Raw genomic sequence first — 20784 nt, forward strand, 5'->3', positions numbered from 1 at the left:
GTGGCCTCTTGGAGCGCTGCCCCCTGGTGCTGAGTCGGCAGTGACGGCCTCACCCTGCCCCCTGGTGGCCTCTTGGAGCGCTGCCCCCTGGTGCTGAGTCGGCAGTGACGGCCTCACCCTGCCCCCTGGTGGCCTCTTGGAGCGCTGCCCCCTGGTGGCCTCTTGGAGCGCTGCCCCCTGGTGCTGAGTCGGCAGTGACGGCCTCACCCTGCCCCCTGGTGGCCTCTTGGAGCGCTGCCCCCTGGTGGCCTCTTGGAGCGCTGCCCCCTGGTGCTGAGTCGGCAGTGACGGCCTCACCCTGCCCCCTGGTGGCCTCTTGGAGCGCTGCCCCCTGGTGCTGAGTCGGCAGTGACGGCCTCACCCTGCCCCCTGGTGGCCTCTTGGAGCGCTGCCCCCTGGTGGCCTCTTGGAGCGCTGCCCCCTGGTGCTGAGTCGGCAGTGACGGCCTCACCCTGCCCCCTGGTGGCCTCTTGGAGCGCTGCCCCCTGGTGCTGAGTCGGCAGTGACGGCCTCACCCTGCCCCCTGGTGGTCTCTTGGAGCGCTGCCCCCTGGTGGCCTCTTGGAGCGCTGCCCCCTGGTGGCCTCTTGGAGCGCTGCCCCCTGGTGCTGAGTCGGCAGTGACGGCCCCCTGGTGGTCTCTTGGAGCGCTGCCCCCTGGTGCTGAGTCGGCAGTGACGGCCCACCTGAATAGCTTCAGTATTCAGCAGTGGGTTTGAACACCGCTGTCTGTCGTTGATACTTGGACATGAAGTTCTGTCTGCAGATAGAAACGTTTCCACAGTTGTCAATAATAATGGGTCTAGTTTTCTCGTACATTGCATGCTGCTTCATTTGTATTTACACGCTAATTTGTTGGACTTAAAGGTTTCGGTCCCAGAGATCATTTCTGCGTTCATTGCCAGCCGTACAGTCAACTGCATTTCAGTGTAATCTGGTAAACCAGGTTTCCTGTTTCCTGAACGCCTGGTTATATTTAGGCCTGGTTTCATAATGCATACTTAGTTCGGTCTGCCTGTGGGCGTTTTTGTTAATGGAGGCCTACAAGCCGGTTCTTTCTAAAGAAAACCCCTCTAACGTTGATGAATAGGTAGGCCAGCTAGGCTAGGTTTGGGAGATGCCGACCGTGTCTGGCTTTCACAGGTCTGGGCCGGTCTTGGTCACATCATTTTGGGATGTTTGGTTGGCTGATTGACACTTCCTGGCTCTGGCTTTACCGGGCCAACCTCTACCCTACCTCTCTGACCAGATGCATACCTCAGAAGGAATGCATTTTTCTGCATCACCTTGAAAGATTTCAATCGCCCCGCCCTGCGGCTGGTTGGTAGAGCAGCTGATTGGTCGAGCAGCTGATTGGTAGTGCAGCTGATTGGTTGAGCAGCTGAGAGAAGAGGCTGTCCAGCAAACGAGAGAAAACTTTAATCGAAACAAAGCAACGCAATGAGGAGGCTGTTCTCCGCCTCTGGAGGAAAAGAAAATACATCTTTGAACGATAAGTCTGACGGACAGAAACCAGAACAAGGTGAGTGATACAACACAATGAGATGAGAAGGTAAAGGACAATACTGGTCTGGTGAGGAAACCATTGCATCCTCTCCTGGCTCACTAAAACATATGTTACCAATATCATTTGTAATGATTACAGTTGTAGCCCTTTGGTAGAACTAGTTCCACCCAGTGTAAGCCTCGGTCATATAGTTATGTGGACAAACTTGTTCCTCTTTTGATTATTTTTGATTCCTTTTGTAAACCAGACCACAGAGGAAGTTGAGGCGTAATCAAGAGTACAAAAGAACCTTTGTGCTATTGCTGACAAAGTGTTGCTGTTATTGTTATCATTCGGCTTCAAGAATTGCTACAACAGAGTACTTACAAAATATATATTGGAAATTACAATTGATCACCAGACTGGTGATGTCCCTAAAAACCTCTTCCCTTCGTTATATTAATACAGTGTGATTCCTTAATGCATCAACCTTGTGTTCTCTGTCTAGGAATGGCCTCTGCCTTCCCTCCCTGTTCTGAAGAGAACCTTTCCTGTCCCATCTGTCTGGAGGTGTTAAATTGCCCCGTTTCTACACCATGTGGACACAACTTCTGTCGAGCCTGTATTGAAACAAGCTGGCGTGGCAAATTCTCATACACATGTCCTCTTTGCAACAAGGTTTTCCAAAAAATACCTGATTTACGGGTAAATTACCTAGTCACAGATCTGGCTGATCAGTTTAGATCAAACTTACAAGTGAATGAGCAACACTGTGCTAAACCAGAAGACTGGACGACGGTGGAGGTCTGTCCTCAGCCAGACGTACGGACCGTGAGCAGAGCCCAGGACCAGCTGGAGGAGACGCTGAACGTGAGGACGGAGAACCCACGAGACCTGAAAGCAGCCCTAGAGAAGTGTGAGTGTCTGTTCCGTTTGATTCATCACAACACACCTATTGATGGGAAGTCCATCCACACAGCAGGAGGGGACGTCCGTTCATTCAAACCCTACTGGGTATGAAGATGTTTGAAGTTGCATCTTCATCAAGCTGTTGATTAACAGTCTATCCGTTGATGAATTCCCAACCATCTCATGATCTTACAACAAACTGATAAACTGTCGGTTGTTGAATCCTAAAGCATTATTTCAGGTGGAAATAAAATCTTCTACTTATGCTGTGTCCTAGCTTTATTCAGTCCAACCAAGTAGTGACCACAATGACCATTTCATTAAGATTACGATAATGGCCGCCAGACTCCCGAATGAGCCACAACTAGGAGCCTGATCGCAGGGTTAGCCTTGGGCGATCATCACTCAACTTGGGCTACTTAAGAAAGATAGTTCAAGATTTAGAAGACAAAAGTTAATCCAGTAGGCCCAAAGGGGGCGCTACAGCGATTGGTTAAAAACGTTGCAGTAGCCCAACTCCTCCCCCCTTTGACGTGCGGCCATGACCCTCAAACCTTATCAACCAAACATTTTATTTGTGGATAAATTGTTATTAAAAAATAATTGGAAGCGATTCATTATTTCGTAAGTAAATTTCTATTGGGTTCAGAAGCTAATCATGTCTTGTTCTCCCGTCAGATGCCTGTGAACTCACCCTGGACCCAAACACAGCCCACAGAGACCTCTCTCTGTCTGAGGACAACAGGAAGGTTACGTGGACTGGAATCTACCAGTCTCATCCGGATCACCCAGAGAGATTTGACTCCTGGCCCCAGGTGTTGTGTAGAGAGGCTCTGACTGGCCACTGTTACTGGGAGGTAGAGTGGGGAGGAGTTGTTGATATAGGAGTGACGTACAGAGGAATCAGTAGGAGAGGAGAGGGTTTCGACAGTGAGCTTGGATGGAACGACAATTCTTGGAGTCTTTGTTGTGGTAATCGATACACTGCCTGGTACAAAGGTATGGTAACAGACTCAGTCATACAGCTCTCCCCCGCTGGCTCTAAGAAAGTAGGATTGTATCTGGACTGGCCTGCTGGCTCTCTGTCCTTCTACAGAGTGTCCCCAGGTGGAGGAGGGTCCTCAGACACACTAACACACATCCACACTTTCCAGTCCACCTTCACCCAGGATCTCTACCCTCTTTTTCTTTTTAATAATAATGCTTCCTCAGTGTCTCTATGTCGGTTGTAGCAACACACACACACACACACACACACACACACGCTTGTCAACACTAACACAGACAGGATCCCTATGTTTAGTTTGTGTTGCGATTAAATGCAACAGTGAAGACTTTTAGTTTAAGAGCCAGTGAACCCAAAAGAAGTTTGTCATTTGACTTATATAATCGTAAACATAGTATTCTATGCCATGTTACTGTTACTGAAATATGTCCCAAATTTGGAGATAAAAGGAGTAAAATCCAATGTTTTGGTTGCCAGTACGGTTGTGTTCTTCAGACGCTGCAGTCTAACATCACGGTGTGTGTTGCTGCCGAAGCCACGTCTGGGCAGCGGCGTGTTGAATGTCCGAGTCAGGGTCAGGCTTCCCGGACACCTGTAGTATAACGCTACCGTGTGCGGCGGGTTTCTTATGCAACATCACTCATTATAACACTCATATACAACGGCGCTACTAAGAAAGTGACACAAAGTTGGGCCTGGGCCGTTACCATGGCGATAACACGCCCCCCTCCGTCCTAAAACTCTCAGCCCAAAACATACTTTTTTAAATCCCATAGTATTGGAATTCCATCTGAAACAGTTGCTCTTTATTGTGAATTTAAAATTATCAATACAACAGATAGATTTTTTTCCACAGTTATAAACATTATATATTTTGCATCCATTCCTCTAAAGTTTTAATCATCATTACATTTATCTTCCTCCACAGTTAAAGATATCTATTTTAGTGATTACATTTGTATTCAAATTTTTAACTGATGTTGTTTTTCTCATCGATTGGACTTGACAATATTCCTTTTGGTAGTTTTATCCAAAATTGAATGAACTATAATCGAGTATGACTACTAGATGGGTGTGTGTCTCATTTCTTCATACATTTTTTTAAACAAAATAATAAGTCATGTTTAATGCATCAATTCAACTTCAATAAACAAATAAAGCTACTCAGCAAAAGTGGATCTATTGAAACCACACACTTATGTTCCCTACTCCCTACACTGTGTCCTACTCGCTATACTATTTATTTGGAATACAGACATCTCCAAGGGATAGAAAACAACATGACAAATACAAGCACTATCATGGTCCCTGATGTTGAGGGACAGGACATACATCCACATAAAATCATCAATAAAAACATTGTGGGAAAGAAAATGCCCTACCCTCACTTTGTATATTAAAAGCATATCGACCAGACAGAGATAAATAAACACTGACACAACACACATGGGGGAAGAGCAGGATACTGCCACTAGGATTCTTAATTCGTCATGAGCCAGGATTTTACCTTTTTTCTGAAACAAAGCTGGTTACCTATACTCTTCATCAGCATAGGTAACTTGTTCCAGTTCACCACTCCACTGTATTTGAGAGTACATTTATCCATATTTGTCTTGAACTTTGGGTAAGAACAAGTCTGCAGCAAGGCCGCCTCCGTGTGTGTGTGTGTGCGTGCGTGCGATGGATTCCCAAGGCCCGCCGAGGCCAAAGAGGAACCTCTTACTTGTTAATATGCTGTTATTAGGCGTGTTTGTGTTTCTGCAGATCTTGTTTTCTTTTGGTAACATGGAGCTAAATCAAAATTTCATGGAACATGGTTTTATAATCACCTTGTCTATCCTTCAATTATTGGGTAATCTATAATCTACTAATATAAATATCGTGATGTTATGTGGCTCAGAGGGTCACTAATACGTTTTGCACTCTAGACACTTGGCATTCACACGTTGTCCTTGTAAGACCCCCTCCCAGGGGGTCTGTGGAGCCGCTCAGCCCCAGGGCCCAATGGCCGGTTAGGGCAGCCCGGTCTGCAGTGCTAGCTCTGGAGTGCTAAGTCTGGGTATCCCGGGTCATCCTGAGGGATTTTTAAAGTATGCTGGTGACTTGTTTTTGCAAACATTATGGACCACCCTGAGCTGGAGACGGACTGACCCAACCTCCAGGGGGAGCCAGCCCAGCTGTTGAAACTGGTGCTTACCCACGTGATCCCTTGACGCGAGCCCTATCACAACCCTGACTCATTTGTTCTGACAAACCTGCAGTTTGTGTTTGAGGGCCTTAGTAAGACCCCTGTACCGTGAGCCAAGGCCATAATCGAAGCGGCATAAAACCAATGAATTAGCTAGCAGTCTGAGGAATGGGGCTTTCCTAGCTAGGAATCTGGTCCGGCTGTTATTTACATATATCATCAACATTAATGTCCCCTATACACTCCCTTGTGAGACTCCACATGTTACCGGTTTTTCCCTGTATAGATGGCTTTGGAATTCCATCTTTTGGGGTCTATCAGACAGGTAGAAAACCAACCATCTTAAGGTGGAAGGGCTCATGCCTAAAGCTGACAACTTGCTGTACAGTAGGCTATGTTCAACAGTGTCAAAGGCCTTCTGTAAATCAATTAGGATCATGCCACATGGTTTGCCGACATTGAGTTCACCTCTTATGAAGTCAGTTAGGTACTGCAAACAGGAATCAGTTCAATGAGACTTTCTGAACCCTGATTCGAATTCATAAAGGAGTCTGGAATCAACAGCATATTGATTTAAGTGTTCGTGAAGCACTTTCTCCAGGACCTTGGAGGTTTGGCTCCAAATAGAGACCGTTCTATAATTTCCCGGATCAGACCTGACAACTTTCTTAAAAGTGGGATGACCTTGCAATGTTTCATGTCATCGTGTACAGTGCCTTGTTCTAGGGACAGATAGTGTTTCCCCCATCACTGTATGGCTAAGAAGGGCCGCCTTAACAACAATAGGGCCCCGCCTTGACACATACTTCCATCAGGTACAAAGAATAAGGATAAATAATGCATTGGTAATACTGTTCACAACAGTATTACCCCAGTAATACTGGGGGAAACACTGAGTTTAATAATATGAGCAATAACAGGACCTATCAGATCAGCTGCATGTTTCAAAAACCTGGCTGAGATCTTATCCAGCCCTGTGGCTTTAGCTGAGTTTAGGTCCTTTAGCATGTTGATTTGTCGATTTGTTCTACAGACAATAGAAAAAAACAAAAACTAACTTTGAAAAGAAATCCTTAATGTGTTCAGGGCCAGGCCCATGCACTCTTGGTCTGGGTGCAAGCCTCTCCACAAGTTTGTGGGCAACTGAGGTGAAATACGCTTTAAAGTAATTGGCAATATCCTCCTTCTTATTGACCTCATTTCCATCTATCGAGCGAGAAATGCATGAACTGTCTGAGTTGAGCAACCAAGATTTTTCAGAACCTTCCGAGGATTTTTGGGAATGTCAGTGTTAAAATCTGCTATTAAAATGCATTCACTCTCCATCCATTTCGAACATTTAACTAATACATTCTCCAATTGGTCATAAAACGAATTTTGCTGAGGAGTTCTATAACAGACCCCTAAAAGAATGGGCTTGGTTTTGCGACAGAAAATGTCTATCATTAAGATCTCGGCTTCGTCATTGTTCAAATCTGTTTAAGTCTGATCGAATAAACACACAAACTCCGCCTCCAATTCCTATTGCGGTCTTTTCTGACCAGGCAATCGTTCCAATTCCAATCACAGAGTCAGTGATACTGAAATTGAGCCTGGTTTCAGAAATGCAAAAAGCGCCCACCTTGGTTCTGTTAATCAGAAATCGAATTTTGTCTAGTAGAATACTCCTTACATTTAAGTAAGCCTTTTGCTTTGAGTAAATCAAACTGGTACCGCACAGAAGTACAGTTGGCTCCGGCTTCACCGTCCGCTCTGAGGATTACGTTCACCGCATCTTTGGAGGCGCTCTCACGCCCCGTGCCCACTACCTCCGTCAGTTGACCGTTGCCCATTGACTTTGAATGGGGACGGCCGCGCAATGCATTGTGGATCCGTCCGTTCAGTTGGAGCGTTCGCCACCGTCAGAAAGTTGAAAAATGTTAAACTTTTTCGGCAGCGACGGTTCCGTCATCCAATCAGATCGCGTATGCAAATTTAAGCACTGTGACGCGACTCGGGCTCTGACGATACTGGAAAGCAGGAAAGCGGGTCATCTTGCCTCGCAACAAGCAGGAAGAAGCGGGAAGAACCCGGCGAAGCGATTTGATTGGCTGACGGATGCCTCTGCAAAGACTACTCCCCCATCCGTCAGCCACGCCTTCCCACGTCCGTTGACTGACGGTGCAGTGGGCACGAGGCGTCAGTGCCCGGGGATGTTTCCAGCCCGCCGTCAGGCCGCCGTCAGGCCGCCGTCAGGCCGCCGTCAGGCCGCCGTCAGGCCGCCGCGCAGTCCCCCGCAGCGGAGCCAGTGTTGCCAGATTGGGCTGGTTCCCGCCCAATTGGGCTACTTTTGATTTCATCTCGCGGGGAAAAAATGCATTGGGCGGGTATATACATTTTGGGCTGCTTTTGCCAATATCTGGCGGTTTTTTAATAATGTGAAAACAGCACACCAAACTGTTATTTTATGGTTTAAAACAGTACAAATACAAAACTCAGTAGGCCTATACTTCAATATACTTCACGTCGTGATGTCACATCAATAAACCGTTGTGCGCAGACGCAGAAGTCTGAGGCAAAAGCCCGCTCTCTCTCAACTCTGTTAGCAAAATAAGCATCATGCCGAAGTGGGGGAAATATAAAAAACTTTATAGAAAGGAATGGGAGACCGACCCTGAATTAAAATCGTGGATCGCGCCTGCCCCAGCAGATGACAGCAAAGCTCGTTGCAGGTATTGTAACGTTGAATTAAGAGCCCACCTCAACGACTTGAGAGAACATGGTGCCACGAAAAAACACAAGGCCCGCTGTCAGCCCAGTGTCAAATCCTTTGCTGTCCCAACGGGATCTGGTGCAGGAGCAACAATCAAAGATGACCAAAAACGACGTGAACTTAGGGTTGCAACCTACGTCGCCTGTCACACCTCCATAAACGCCATGGATGATTTGTCTGATATACTGCAAGATGAGATGGGCGCATTCAAGATGCACAGGACGAAGTGTACCGCCGTTATAACATCTGTTCTGGCACCGCACTTCAGAGAGGAGTTAAGAGAGGATATTGGTGGGTCTCCATATTCTCTTTACCTGGATGAGAGCACTGATGTATCAGTGAACAAGCTCCTCTGCATTTGTGTGAAGTAACGCTCACAGAAACACGGCAAGTTTGTGAGTACCTACCTGGGGCTTGTCAACCTTCTCAGCGCAGATGCTTGTGGAATATCAGATGCGACTGCTGTTAATTCTTGGGCCTGGCACTGGGATACAGTAAGTGCATTTTTCCACATTTTCTGTGACATGCACGGTCTGTGATAATAAAATAGAACTTGCCATTTGGGCTTAATTGTTTAATACCGTAGCGTTACCGCGTAATCAGAAGGACGAGTCGATATGGTAAAATCCCCAGGGATGTTTATTATTACTCCTCAACCGGACGGAGCCTAAAACATTGCAGCCATTAGAAGTAACTCTTGGCGTATATAACACTAGAACCACAACATGCGTTTAATGTTTATTCAAAAATTATTGTTTTTCCTGTGAAAAACGTCATTGGACGGTTTTTTGCTGAAGTGGGCGGGTTTTGGAACGTGATTGGGCGGATTTAGCTCAACCAAATCTGGCAACACTGAGCGGAGCGGCGCAGTCAGCGATAAGGCCGCCCGTCGGGTCCACGACCGGGCAGGTGTCTCATCGGTCCTCGGCAGCAGAACTCTCCAGTCGCTCCGACAGCAGACAGCAGTGGCAAGATTAGCTAAGTGGATATTGTCATTCTTTGCAGCTTGACTGTAAGTCATGCCTAACTGTAGCTTCGTAGCGTAGCTCCCATTGTAGATAGCTTCGCCCGTGAGTGTGTTTGATGAGGTGTCGCTGAGATCCGGGCCGGGGCACTGGTGAATGAAAAGTTGGCTGTTTGAGATTAGCATCTTCCATTGTTTAGCCCTGAAACAGTGGGGCATTGAGGCCATTTATCTCAGACCTGTCATGGTTAAAAACTTGGCCAGTTGCAAAAAGTTGCATAGTAAAACCGTGTGTTACTAGTGCTGATAGAACGCCGAAAACGCCGGCTGTCGCCATCGACGTGGCCAATGGAATCAGTCGAATCAAGCCTTAATCGATTCAGATTCCAAATGATAAATACCAATTGGTATAGCTAGGCTTGTAAATAAAATACTTTAAACTCAATCAATCAAAATGTTTCGTCAAATCCTTGGCAGGGACAAGGGATGTCCTCAACCTGTGCCCACGTGGCTTCTTGGAGTACTACCTCACCTGCCCTGCTCTTAACGGCTGTGTCGGCAGTGACGGCCCACCTTAATAGGTTCTGAACTCAGCAGTGGGTTGAAACACCGCTGTCTGTCGTTGATACTTGGACATGCATTTCTGTCTGCTGATAGAAACGTTTCCACAATTGTCACTAACATTGGGATTTGTTTTCTCGTACATTGCATGCTGCTTTCATTTGTGTTTACACGCTAATTACATTGTTGGATAAGAATGTGGTTTTGTTTTATGTAAATAATTTGTGCGTTCATTGCAAGCCGTACATTCAACTGTATACCAGTGGAATCTGGTAAACCAGGTTTCGTGTTTCCTGATAGCCTGGCTTAATGTAGGTCTGGTTTCATACTGCATATTTTGTTAGGTTTGCGTGTTGTTGTTTTCTTTATAGAGACCAGCTAGCGCAATTCTTTCGAAAGAAAATCCTTCTAAAGTTGATGAATTGGTAAGCCAAGTAGGTTAGGTTTGGTATGTGCCGTCCGTGTCTGGCTTTCAAAGGTCCGGGCCGGTCTTGGTCACATCCTTTTGGGACATTTGGTCGGCTGTTTGACACTTCCTGGCTCTGGCTTTAATGGGCATATCTCTACCTCTTTGACGCAAGGCATATTTCAGAAGGAATGTGTTTCTCGGAATCACCTGGAACGAGTTCAATCACCCCGCCCTGCGGCTGATTGGTCGAGCAGCTGATTGGTCGAGCAGCTGATTGGTCGAGCAGCTGATTGGTCGAGCAGCTGAGAGAAGAGGCTGACTTGTCCAGCAAACGAGAGAAAACTTTAATCTGAAACAAAGGAACGCGACGTTGAGGCTGTTCTCTGCTTCTGGAGGGCAAGAAATAACATTTTGGGACAATAAGTCTGACGGACAAAAACCAGAACAAGGTGAGTGAAAGAACACAATGATATGAGAAGGTAAAGGACGGACAATACTGGTCTGGTGATGAAACCATTGTATCCTCTCCTGGCTTCACTAAAACACTTGTTACCAATAACATTTGTAAAGATAACATTAGTAGCAGATTGGTTGCAGCAGTTAAAACCGGTGTAAGCCTCGTTCATAGTTATGCGGACAGACTTGTTATGTTTTTTGTTTATTGGTAACACTTTTTATAAACCAGACCAGAGAGGAAGTTGAGTCGTAATCACCCGAGAAGAGTAGAAAATACCCTGTTTTTTATTTCTGGAAAAAGTATTGATGTGGCAAAACATTTTTAATCAGCCTAATTGGGCTACAAATGATTGTTGTTGTTGTTTTTTGTTGTTTTTTTAGTTTATTTTCTTAATAATTCCGTCTTATTTTTGTTTTTTGGGGTTTTCTGTATATCTTGTCTTATTGTTACTATGTTTGCTACTTAGTTGAACATCCAGGAATGGTTTATTTATTATTTTTGTTATTTTGACTGTCTTGTCTGATTATGTGACAGGGGGGGATGTAAGTATTGTATCTGTCTACTTGTTGTCCGTATGTGTAAAATTATGTGAAACCACTAAAAAAAGTAAAATAAAGAGAATGGTTTCAACAAAATTTGCTTAAAAACCTCTTCGATCCCTTCATTCAATTAAAATAATGTGAATCCTTAATGCATCAACCTTGTGTTCTCTGTCTAGGAATGGCCTCAGTCTTCCCTTCCTGTTCTGAAGAGAACCTTTCCTGTCCCATCTGTCTGGAGGTGTTAAATTGCCCCGTTTCTACACCATGTGGACACAACTTCTGTAGAACCTGTATTGAAACAAGCTGGAGTGGCCAATACTCCTATAAATGTCCTCTTTGCAATAAGGTTTTCGAAATAAGACCTGATTTACAGGTCAATTTCCTCATCACAGATCTGGCCGATCACTTTAGATCACGCTTACAAGTGAATGAGCAACACTGTGCTAAACCAGGAGATGTTCCCTGTGACGTCTGTAATGGGACCAAGCTGAAAGCTGTGAAGTCCTGCCTAGCGTGTCTCATCTCTTACTGCCACACCCACCTGGAGCCTCATCAGAGAGTCCCAGGCCTGAAGAGACATCAGCTGGTCGACCCCATGGACCGACTGGAAGACAGGATTTGTAAGAAACACAGCCAGCTTCTGGAGCTCTTCTGCCATACTGAACAGTTGTTTGTGTGTCAGTCCTGCATAGTGATGGACCACAAGTTCCATCCTGTTGTACCTATAAGGGAGGAATACGAGGAGAAGATGAAACTTCTGTGGAAGATACATTTTGAAGTTGAGCAGATGATCCAAGGCAGAGAACAACAGATTCACGAGATCCATTCTGGAATATATGTAACAGAGAACCAAGCCGAAAGCCTCATTGTGGAGCTGGTGGAGGAAATAACTTTACTGACCAGTGAATGCTCAGAGATGATGCAGGTCTCACAGACTGAAGACCCCCTCCACTTCCTCCAGGCCTTCAGAATCCCGGAGAATCTGCTACACTTCAGGGACTGGACGACAGTGGAGGTCTGTCCTCAGCCAGACGTACGGACGGTGAGCAGAGCCCAGGTTCAGCTGGAGGAGATGCTGAACGTGAGGACGGAGAACCCACGAGACCTGAAAGCAGCCCTAGACAAGTGTGAGTGTCTGTTCCGTTTGATTCATCACAACACACCTATTGATGGAAAGTCCATCCACACAGCAGGAGGGGACGTTCTGTCGTTCAAATCCTACTGTTGTGTGATGTTATATCTTCATCAAACTGTTGATAAACAGTTTATCCGTTGATGACTTCTCAACCATCTCGTGATCCTACACAGACTGTGATAAACAGTGTCTGTTGATGACTCCCATAGCGTTATTTCAGGTGGAAATACAATCTCTTCTCACTTATGAGAAGAAATCACTCGTGGCCACAAGGATCATTTCACTAAGATTACGATAATGGCCGCCAGACTCCCGAATGAGCCTGGTCACAGCTAGGAGCCTGATGGCAGGGTTAGCCTGATGGCAGGGTTAGCCTGATGGCAGGGTTAGCCTGATGGCAGGGTTAGCCTGATGGCAGGGTTAGCCTGATGGCAGGGTTAGCCTTGGGCGATCATCACCATCTTGGGCTACTTAAGAACGATAGTTCCAGATTTAGCAGGCTAAAGTGAATCCAGTTGGCCCAAAGGGGGCGCTACAGCGTTAGAAACGTTGCAGTAGCCCAACTCCTCCCCCCTTTGACGTGCGGCCGTGAGCCTGGGTATCACCAGATCCAGGCTGAAGCTGCTCAACGTTGACAACCGGATGGAAGCGGTCAGGGATAGGCTCCTCCCACCATAGATGCTGCTTGAAGCTTTGATTATAATTGTAATATTTATTGTTATTATTAAGACAACCCTGATCAACCAAACATTTGACTTGTTGTGAAGGTGTAATTACTACGTACTAATAAATGACTAAAATTATGATTACAATTTATAACAAATGATTTATTAACACATACGTTTATGTCTACGTGATTTAGAAGCTAATAATGTATTTTTCTCTCGTCAGATGCCCGTGAACTCACACTGGACCCAAACACAACCCACAGAGACCTCACTCTGTCTGATGGCAACAGAAAGGTGATGTGGACAGGAAAATATCCTGATCACCCAGAGAGATTTGACACCTGGCCCCAGGTGTTGGGTAGAGAGGGTCTGACTGGCCGCTGTTACTGGGAGGTAGAGTGGGAAGGACGGGTTGTTATAGGAGTGACATACAGAGGAATCACAAGGAGAGGAATGGTAGATGGCACCCGGCTTGGAGCGAACAACAAGTCCTGGAGTCTTTATTGTTCTGATGGTCGTTACCTTGCCTGGTACAACGGTACAGAGACAGCCCTCCCTCTCCGCCCCGCTGGCTCCACCAGAGTAGGAGTGTATCTGGACCGGCCTGCTGGCTCTCTGTCCTTCTACAGAGTGTCCCCAGGTGGAGGAGGGTCCTCAGACACACTGACACACCTCCACACCTTCTGCTCCTCCTTCACCCAGGAGGACCTCCTCCCTGGCTTTCATTTGAAGCCTGATTCCCTAGTGTCTCTGTGTCGGTTGTAGCAACATACATGAACACACAAACATACACACACACACACCGAGGTAGTCTGACGCCACAACCTCAGGGCACCGGCGGCACGGAGTGTGGAGGTCTGTCCGGCCAGCGGCGTTCCTAATACCAGCGTCTGAGTGAGGGTGGAGATTCCCGGACACCTTTAGTATATTGCGACGGTGTGTGGGGCATTTCACACACACGTCCCTTATAATACCATTCATGCATAACGACGGTACTAAAATAAAAAATATTATGAAATTAAAACAATACCACATATTTATCTGTATACATTTAGCTTCCTCTACAGTTAAAGATATATATTGATAAAGGGTTATCATTTTATTCATTCATTCATTCTGTAGTATGTCTGTATCAAAAGCTTATGATTATTTCTGTACAAACTCAATCTCTGTCACTATATATGGAACTGATCTGTATGATTTCCTGGTCCTTAACTGGAAACAAACAGGGTCACAGGACAGAATAGATGGTGTACTATATGTGTTCAGGCCTTCACTCTTCAACCTAACATGTACATAAGATGTGAATCTTCTCATCGACAGGACAATATTCCTTTTTGTTGTTTTCATCCAAAATTTAATTGACTGTAATGGAGTTTGATTACTAGATGGGTGTGGGTCTCATTTCTTCATACATTTTTATTAATTAATTCAACCTCAATAAACAAATGTAACTACAAAACGGTGAAAGCGGTTCTACTGATGTCCCTGTATTTTGTCATTCTTTGCGCATCCACACACTTATGTTCCCTACTCCCTACATTGTCCCCTACTCCCTAAAGTGTTCCCTACTCCCTACATTGTCCCCTACTCCCTACAATGTTTCCTACCCCCTAAAGCAGGGATCTCAAACTCGCGGCCCTGGGGCCAATTGAGTCCTGCGGGATGATATTTTGTGGCCCCCTACTGACATCAAAGTATAGTGTTAGTGCGGCCCGCGCGTTGTTGTCAAACGCACATTTTTGCAGAGTCGCTTAACAAGCTTTTTTATCGCTTGTGATAGGGTGACCAGATGTCCCGGTTTTGCCGGGACAGTCCCAATTTTGAGTAGCGTGTCCTGAGTCCCGACAAAAGCCAAAGGACGCTAAAATGTCCCGGTTTCCACCAACCACCCTGAAATGTCCCGTCGTCAGCGATTACATAGCCAACGTGGTCTAACTATAGCCCGATCATTAACTTAGATTGAGTCAGTTGTGCTACTTTTTTTTTTATGGAATACTTGATGTGGCCCAGCCTGACCCAGACTCCACCTCCAGCGGCCCCCAGGTAAGCTGAGTTTGAGACCCCTGACCGAAAGTGTCCCCTACTCCCTAAAACGTTCCCCACTCCCTACATTGTCCCCTACTCCTTCAAGTGTTCCCTAATCCTTAAAGTGTCCCCTACTCTGTACACTGTTTCCTACTCCATACATTGTCCCCTAGTCCCTAAAGTGTCCCCTACTCTGTACAGTGTTTCCTACTCCCTACACGGTTTCCTACTCCCTACATTGTCCCCTAGTCCCTAAAGTGTCCCCTAATCTGTACACTGTTTCCTACTCCCTACATTGTCCCCTACTCCCTAAAGTTTTGCCTACTCCGTACACTGTTTCAGTCTCTCTGAAGTGTCCCCTACTCCCTAAAGTGTTTCCTACTCCCTACCCGGTTTACTACTCCCTACACTGCTTACACTGTTTCCTACTGCCTACACTGTTTACACTGTTTCCTACTCCCTACTTTGTTTCCTACTGCCTACATTGTCCCCTACTCCCTAAAGTGTTCCCTGCTCCCTGAAGGGTTTCCTACTCCCTACACTGTTTCCTACCCCGTACATTGTCCCCTACTCCCTAAAGTGTTCCCTGCTCCCTAAAGTGTTCCCTGCTCCCTAAAGTGTTCCCTATGCCCGCAGTGGAACAAGTGGAATGTCCCTGAGTCCAGAAGCGGTTCTAGGAAGCTGCTGGACGACCCTGGGTTGAATGTCCTCCAATGTGTTTAAACCAGAGATGGACAATTCCAGAATGTTTATGAGTCTGTTCCATATAATGGAATCAGTTTACTCAAGTCTCAACTGGTTCTTATTCCAAACGATGAATACCAATTGGTATGGATAGGCCTGTAAAAAAAGGGACTTTAAGCTCAATCAATAAAATGTTTTGTCAGATCCCTGGCAGGGCTCGAGACGACGGCTGGCGTTGACTTTACTCCTGTTGATTTTAAGACTGGATTCTCAGAGTTGACGTGATGGATGGCTCATGTTGGGGTCCCCACCATCCCCCGTTAACCTCCTAGGCTAGAGGCTCCTCCCCGTTAACCTCCTGGTCTAGAGGGTCCTCCCCGTTAACCTCCTGGTCTACAAGCTCCTCCCCGTTAACCTCCTGGTCTAGAGGCTCCTCCCCGTTAACCTCCTGGTCTAGTGGCTCCTCCCCGTGAACCTCTGGTCTAGAGGCTCCTCCCCGTTAACCTCCTGGTCCCTCTAGAGAGTGAGGGCTTCCCTGTTTGGGTCTGATGTGCTTATTGGGAACGCCCGGCTGCACGTTGCTCTTCATGTCTGCCTCACCCTGCCCCCTGGTGGCCCCTTGGAGCGCTGCCCCCTGGTGCTGAGTCGGCAGTGACGGCCTCACCCTGCCCCCTGGTGGCCTCTTGGAGCGCTTCCCCCTGGTGGCCTCTTGGAGCGCTTCCCCCTGGTGGCCTCTTGGAGCACTGCCCCCTGGTGGCCTCTGGGAGCGCTGCCCCCTGGTGGTATCTTGGAGCGCTGCCCCCTGGTGGCCTCTTGGAGCGCTGCCCCCTGGTGGCCTCTTGGAGCGCTGCCCCCTGGTGGCCTCTTGGAGCGCTGCCCCCTGGTGGCCTCTTGGAGCGCTGCCCCCTGTTGGCCTCTTGGAGCGCTGCCCCCTGGTGGCCTCTTGGAGCGCTGCCCCCTGGTGGTCTCTTGGAGCGCTGCCCCCTGGTGGCCTCTTGGAGCGCTGCCCCCTGGTGCTGAGTCGGCAGTGACGGCCCCCTGGTGGTCTCTTGGAGCGCTGCCCCCTGGTGCTGAGTCGGCAGTGACGGCCCACCTGAATAGCTTCAGTATTCAGCAGTGGGTTTGAACACCGCTGTCTGTCATTGATACTTGGACATGAAGTTCTGTCTGCAGATAGAAACGTTTCCACAATTTTCAATAATAATGGATCTAGTTGTCTCGTACATTGCATGCTGCTTCATTTGTATTTTCACGCTAATTACTTTGTTGGACTTAAAGGTTTCGGTCGTAGAGATCATTTGTGCATTCATTGCCAGCCGTACAGCCAACTGTATTCGAATGGAATCTGGTAAACCAGGTTTCCTGTTTCCTGAACGCCTGGTTATATTTAGGCCTGGTTTCATAATGCATACTTAGTTCGGTCTGCCTGTGGGCGTTTTTGTTAATGGAGGCCTACGAGCCGGTTCTTTCTAAAGAAAACCCCTCTAACGTTGATGAATAGGTAGGCCAGCTAGGCTAGGTTTGGTATGTGGTCTGGCTTTCAAAGGTCCGGGCCGGTCCTGGTCAAATCCTTTAGGGACGTTTGGTCGGCTGTTTGACACTTCCTGGCTCTGGCTTTACCGGGCCAATCCCTACCTCTCTGACGGGAGGCATGCTTCAGAAGGAATGCGTTTTTCTGCTTCACCTGGAACGAGTTCAATCGCCCCGCCCTGCGGCTGATTGGCCGAGCAGCTGATTGGTAGTGCAGCTGAATGGTCGAGCAGCTGAGAGAAGAGGCTGACTCGTCCAGCAAACGAGAGAAAACTTTAATCGAAACAAAGCAACGCAATGAGGAGGCTGTTCTCTGCCTCTGGAGGAAAATAAAATACATCTTTGAACGATAAGTCTGACGGACAGAAACCAGAACAAGGTGAGTGATACAACACAATGATATGAGAAGGTAAAGGACAATACTGGTCTGGTGAGGAAACCATTGCATCCTCTCCTGGCTTCACTAAAACTTATGTTACCAATATCCTTTATAAAGATTACAGTTGTAGCCCTTTGGTAGAACTAGTTCCAACCAGTGTAAGCCTCGGTCATATAGTTATGCAGACAAACTTGTTCTTCTATTGTTTATTTGTGATTCCTTTTGTAAACCAGACCAGACTGGTGTTGTCCTTAAAAAAAACCTCTTCCCTTCGTTATATTAATACAGTGTGATTCCTTAATGCATCAACCTTGTTTTCTCTGTCTAGGAATGGCCTCTGCATCCCTCCCTGTTCTGAAGAGAACTTTTCGTGTCCCATCTGTCTGGAGGTGTTAAGCTGCCCAGTTTCTACACCATGTGGACACAACTTCTGTAGAGCCTGTATTGAAACAAGCTGGAGAGGCAAATCCTCCTACAAATGTCCTCTTTGCAATAAGTGTTTCAAAAAAAGACCTGATTTACAGGTCAATTTCCTAGTCAAAGATCTGGCTGATCAGATTAGATCAAACTTACAAGTGAATGAGCAACACTGTGCTAAACCAGAAGACTGGACGACGGTGGAGGTCTGTCCTCAGCCAGACGTACGGACCGTGAGCAGAGGCCAGGACCAGCTGGAGGAGACGCTGAACGTGAGGACGGAGAACCCACGAGACCTGAAAGCAGCCCTAGAGAAGTGTGAGTGTCTGTTCCACTTGATTCATCACAACACACCTATTGGTAGGCCTTGACATTAAGCTTTTTAAGCCATAGTTGCCCAAAATGGAAAATGATGGCCTATTAGGAAAATGCATAAAATTTGTTGAATTATAAAAATGTATTCAAATACAAGACATAGCAATTATGGCTGCAAGCTGTTAAACCAGCTTATCATATAGGGCCTACTACATCAATCAGAAAGACAACCTTTATTGTTATTGATTTTTGGTGAACATTTCAAACTATTAATTGCATCCCAATTCACTTTAATTCAAAATGATCAGCAAATAATCACCTGTAGTAAGTAACAGCCCACCACTGGCAACTACTTCAGCAATCAGAATGAAAAAATGTATTTTTATTGATTTGTGGTCATTTTCTTGATCCACGTGAAGTCTGTGGGGTGTCATTTCTCTCCCTGGTCCCTAAAACAGAGGGCAGCCGGAACGTAGATTGAAGTGCTGTTCTTGCACAGATATCGATAGCAACAAGCCGTTGTGATTTTTGTCGATACAGTGTCCTAAACTGTCCTCCACATACTACACCCGTTATGTAGGGAAATTGTGTTGATGAATCCGATTGCGGGATAGTCAAAACCGGTTATTTTTTACCCGCTGCCAAGACGGACCCACGGAAACTTCCTTTGCCTTTTTGTTCCATATCCTGGCGGCGTCTCATTTCCAGGCGTCTTTATTTATTAATTTCCATTACATTTACCTGGCACTCGGCCAGTTCTCGGAGGCTGAAGGAACATAACGAAAGTGTCTCTTTTTTTTCTTCTATTCCGTATGTGGCGGTTGGCTGTACGGAAGTGACTGAACACAAATTATTGTTATGATTCTTGTTCTCTTGTTTTACCGAAAACTGACGCAAAGCTCTGTACTAAGTCCCGCTTACAGGATATAGGAGGAACTTTATTTTGGAGGCATATTTTGTGTATTTTCTAAAAAGAAAAATCACTTACCAGAACGGGCAACTACATGTCACATTTAAGTTGCCCGAGCACAGAGTTCACCTGCCCCGGGCAAGCGGGCAACCGTTAAGGTCGAGGCCTGCCAATTGTGATGGGAAGTCCATCTACACAGCAGGAGGTGACGTTCTTTCGGTCAAATCCTACTGGGTATGAAGATGTATGATTTTGTATCTTCATCAAACTGTTGATAAACAGTTTATCCGTTGATGACTTCTCAACCATCTCGTGATCCTACAACAAACTGTGATAAACAGTGTCTGTTGATGACTCCCATAGCGTTATTTCAGGTGGAAATAAAATCTTTTCTCACTTGAGAAGAGATCACTCGTGACCACAACGATCATTTCACTAAGATTACGATAATGGCTGCCAGACTCCCGAATGAGCCTGGTCACGGCTAGGAGCCTGATGGCAGGGTTAGCCTGATGGCAGGGTTAGCCTGATGGCAGGGTTAGCCTGATGGCAGGGTTAGCCTTGGGCGATCATCACCATCTTGGGCTACTTATGAAAGGTAGTTCCAGATTTAGCAGGCTAAAGTTAATCCAGTAGGCCCAAAGGGGGCGCTACAGCGTTAGAAACGTTGCAATAGCCCAACTCCTCCCCCCTTTGACGTGCGGCCGTGAGCCTGGGTATCACCAGATCCAGGCTGAAGCTGCTCAACGTTGACTACCGGATGGAAGCCGTCTGTGCTAGGCCCCTCCCACCATAGATGCTGCTTGAAGCTTTAATTATATTTACAATATTGAATACTGATTATTTCATAAGAAAATTTCTATTGGGTTCGGAAGCTAATCATGTCTTGTTCTCCCGTCAGATGCCTGTGAACTCACCCTGGACCCAAACACGGCCCACAGAGGACTCTCTCTGTCTGAGGACCACAGGAAGGTGAAGTGGACTGGAATCTACCAGTCGTATCCGGATCACCCAGAGAGATTTGATTCATGGCCCCAGGTGTTGTGTAGAGAGGCTCTGACTGGCCGCTGTTACTGGGAGGTAGAGTGGGAAGGACGTGTTGATGTAGGAGTGACATCCAGAGGAATCATTAGGAGAGGAGGGGGTGGTGACAGCGAGCTTGGATGGAACAATAATTCTTGGAGTCTTTGTTGTGGTAATCGATAATCGGTAACAATGCCTGGTACAAAGGTAGGGTAACAGTCATACAACTCTCCCCCGCTGGCTCCACCAGAGTAGGAGTGTATCTGGACCGGCCTGCTGGCTCTCTGTCCTTCTACAGAGTGTCCCCAGGTGGAGGAGGGTCCTCAGACACACTGACACACATCCAAACCTTCCAGTCCACCTTCACCCAGGATCTCTGGCCAGGTTTTTTTTTTTATGCTGCTTCTTCAGTGTCTCTGTGTT

General features: G+C 46.7%; 2 protein-coding genes across 5 annotated transcripts in view; both read left to right on the forward strand.

The window, feature by feature from the left end:
- The first annotated feature begins 1044 nt into the window (after positions 1–1044).
- Positions 1045–14653, forward strand: LOC130376055 (E3 ubiquitin-protein ligase TRIM39-like). 4 transcript variants are annotated; one of them, XM_056583264.1, is made up of 4 exons: positions 1045–1520; positions 1993–2400; positions 3072–3208; positions 11449–11606. In XM_056583264.1, exons 1-4 carry the CDS (start codon positions 1439–1441, stop codon positions 11515–11517), a joined length of 696 nt encoding a protein of 231 aa, XP_056439239.1. In that variant the 5' UTR covers positions 1045–1438; the 3' UTR covers positions 11518–11606. The 4 variants fall into 4 exon arrangements, with proteins under 4 accessions (XP_056439239.1, XP_056439237.1, XP_056439236.1 ...); XM_056583262.1 differs by lacking the exon at positions 11449–11606 and having other exon boundaries at positions 3072–7784; XM_056583263.1 differs by lacking the exons at positions 1045–1520; positions 1993–2400; positions 3072–3208 and adding exons at positions 10593–10722; positions 13299–14653 and having other exon boundaries at positions 11449–12399.
- A 1264-nt stretch (positions 14654–15917) lies between these two features.
- Positions 15918–20784, forward strand: part of LOC130376139 (uncharacterized) — a 32769-nt gene continuing 27902 nt past the window's right edge. The window contains exons 1-6 of the mRNA XM_056583359.1: positions 15918–15931; positions 16440–16569; positions 16659–16903; positions 18025–18431; positions 20240–20533; positions 20569–20762. Of these exons, the coding sequence (XP_056439334.1) occupies positions 15918–15931; positions 16440–16569; positions 16659–16903; positions 18025–18431; positions 20240–20533; positions 20569–20762 (1284 nt within the window). The remainder of the gene's footprint in view (positions 15932–16439; positions 16570–16658; positions 16904–18024; positions 18432–20239; positions 20534–20568; positions 20763–20784) is intronic.

This window comes from Gadus chalcogrammus, chromosome 22, assembly GCF_026213295.1.
Source record: "Gadus chalcogrammus isolate NIFS_2021 chromosome 22, NIFS_Gcha_1.0, whole genome shotgun sequence".
Taxonomy (NCBI): domain Eukaryota; kingdom Metazoa; phylum Chordata; class Actinopteri; order Gadiformes; family Gadidae; genus Gadus; species Gadus chalcogrammus.

What these genes read in the sequence shown, in the direction of transcription:
- LOC130376055 (XM_056583261.1), top strand. Translation starts at nt 11,421, where the DNA reads ATGCATCAACCTTGTGTTCTCTGTCTAGGAATGGCCTCAGTCTTCCCT. An exon ending in GAAAGCAGCCCTAGACAAGT is followed by an intron (nt 12,400 to 13,298) that starts GTGAGTGTCTGT and finishes TTCTCTCGTCAG; the next exon opens with ATGCCCGTGAACTCACACTG.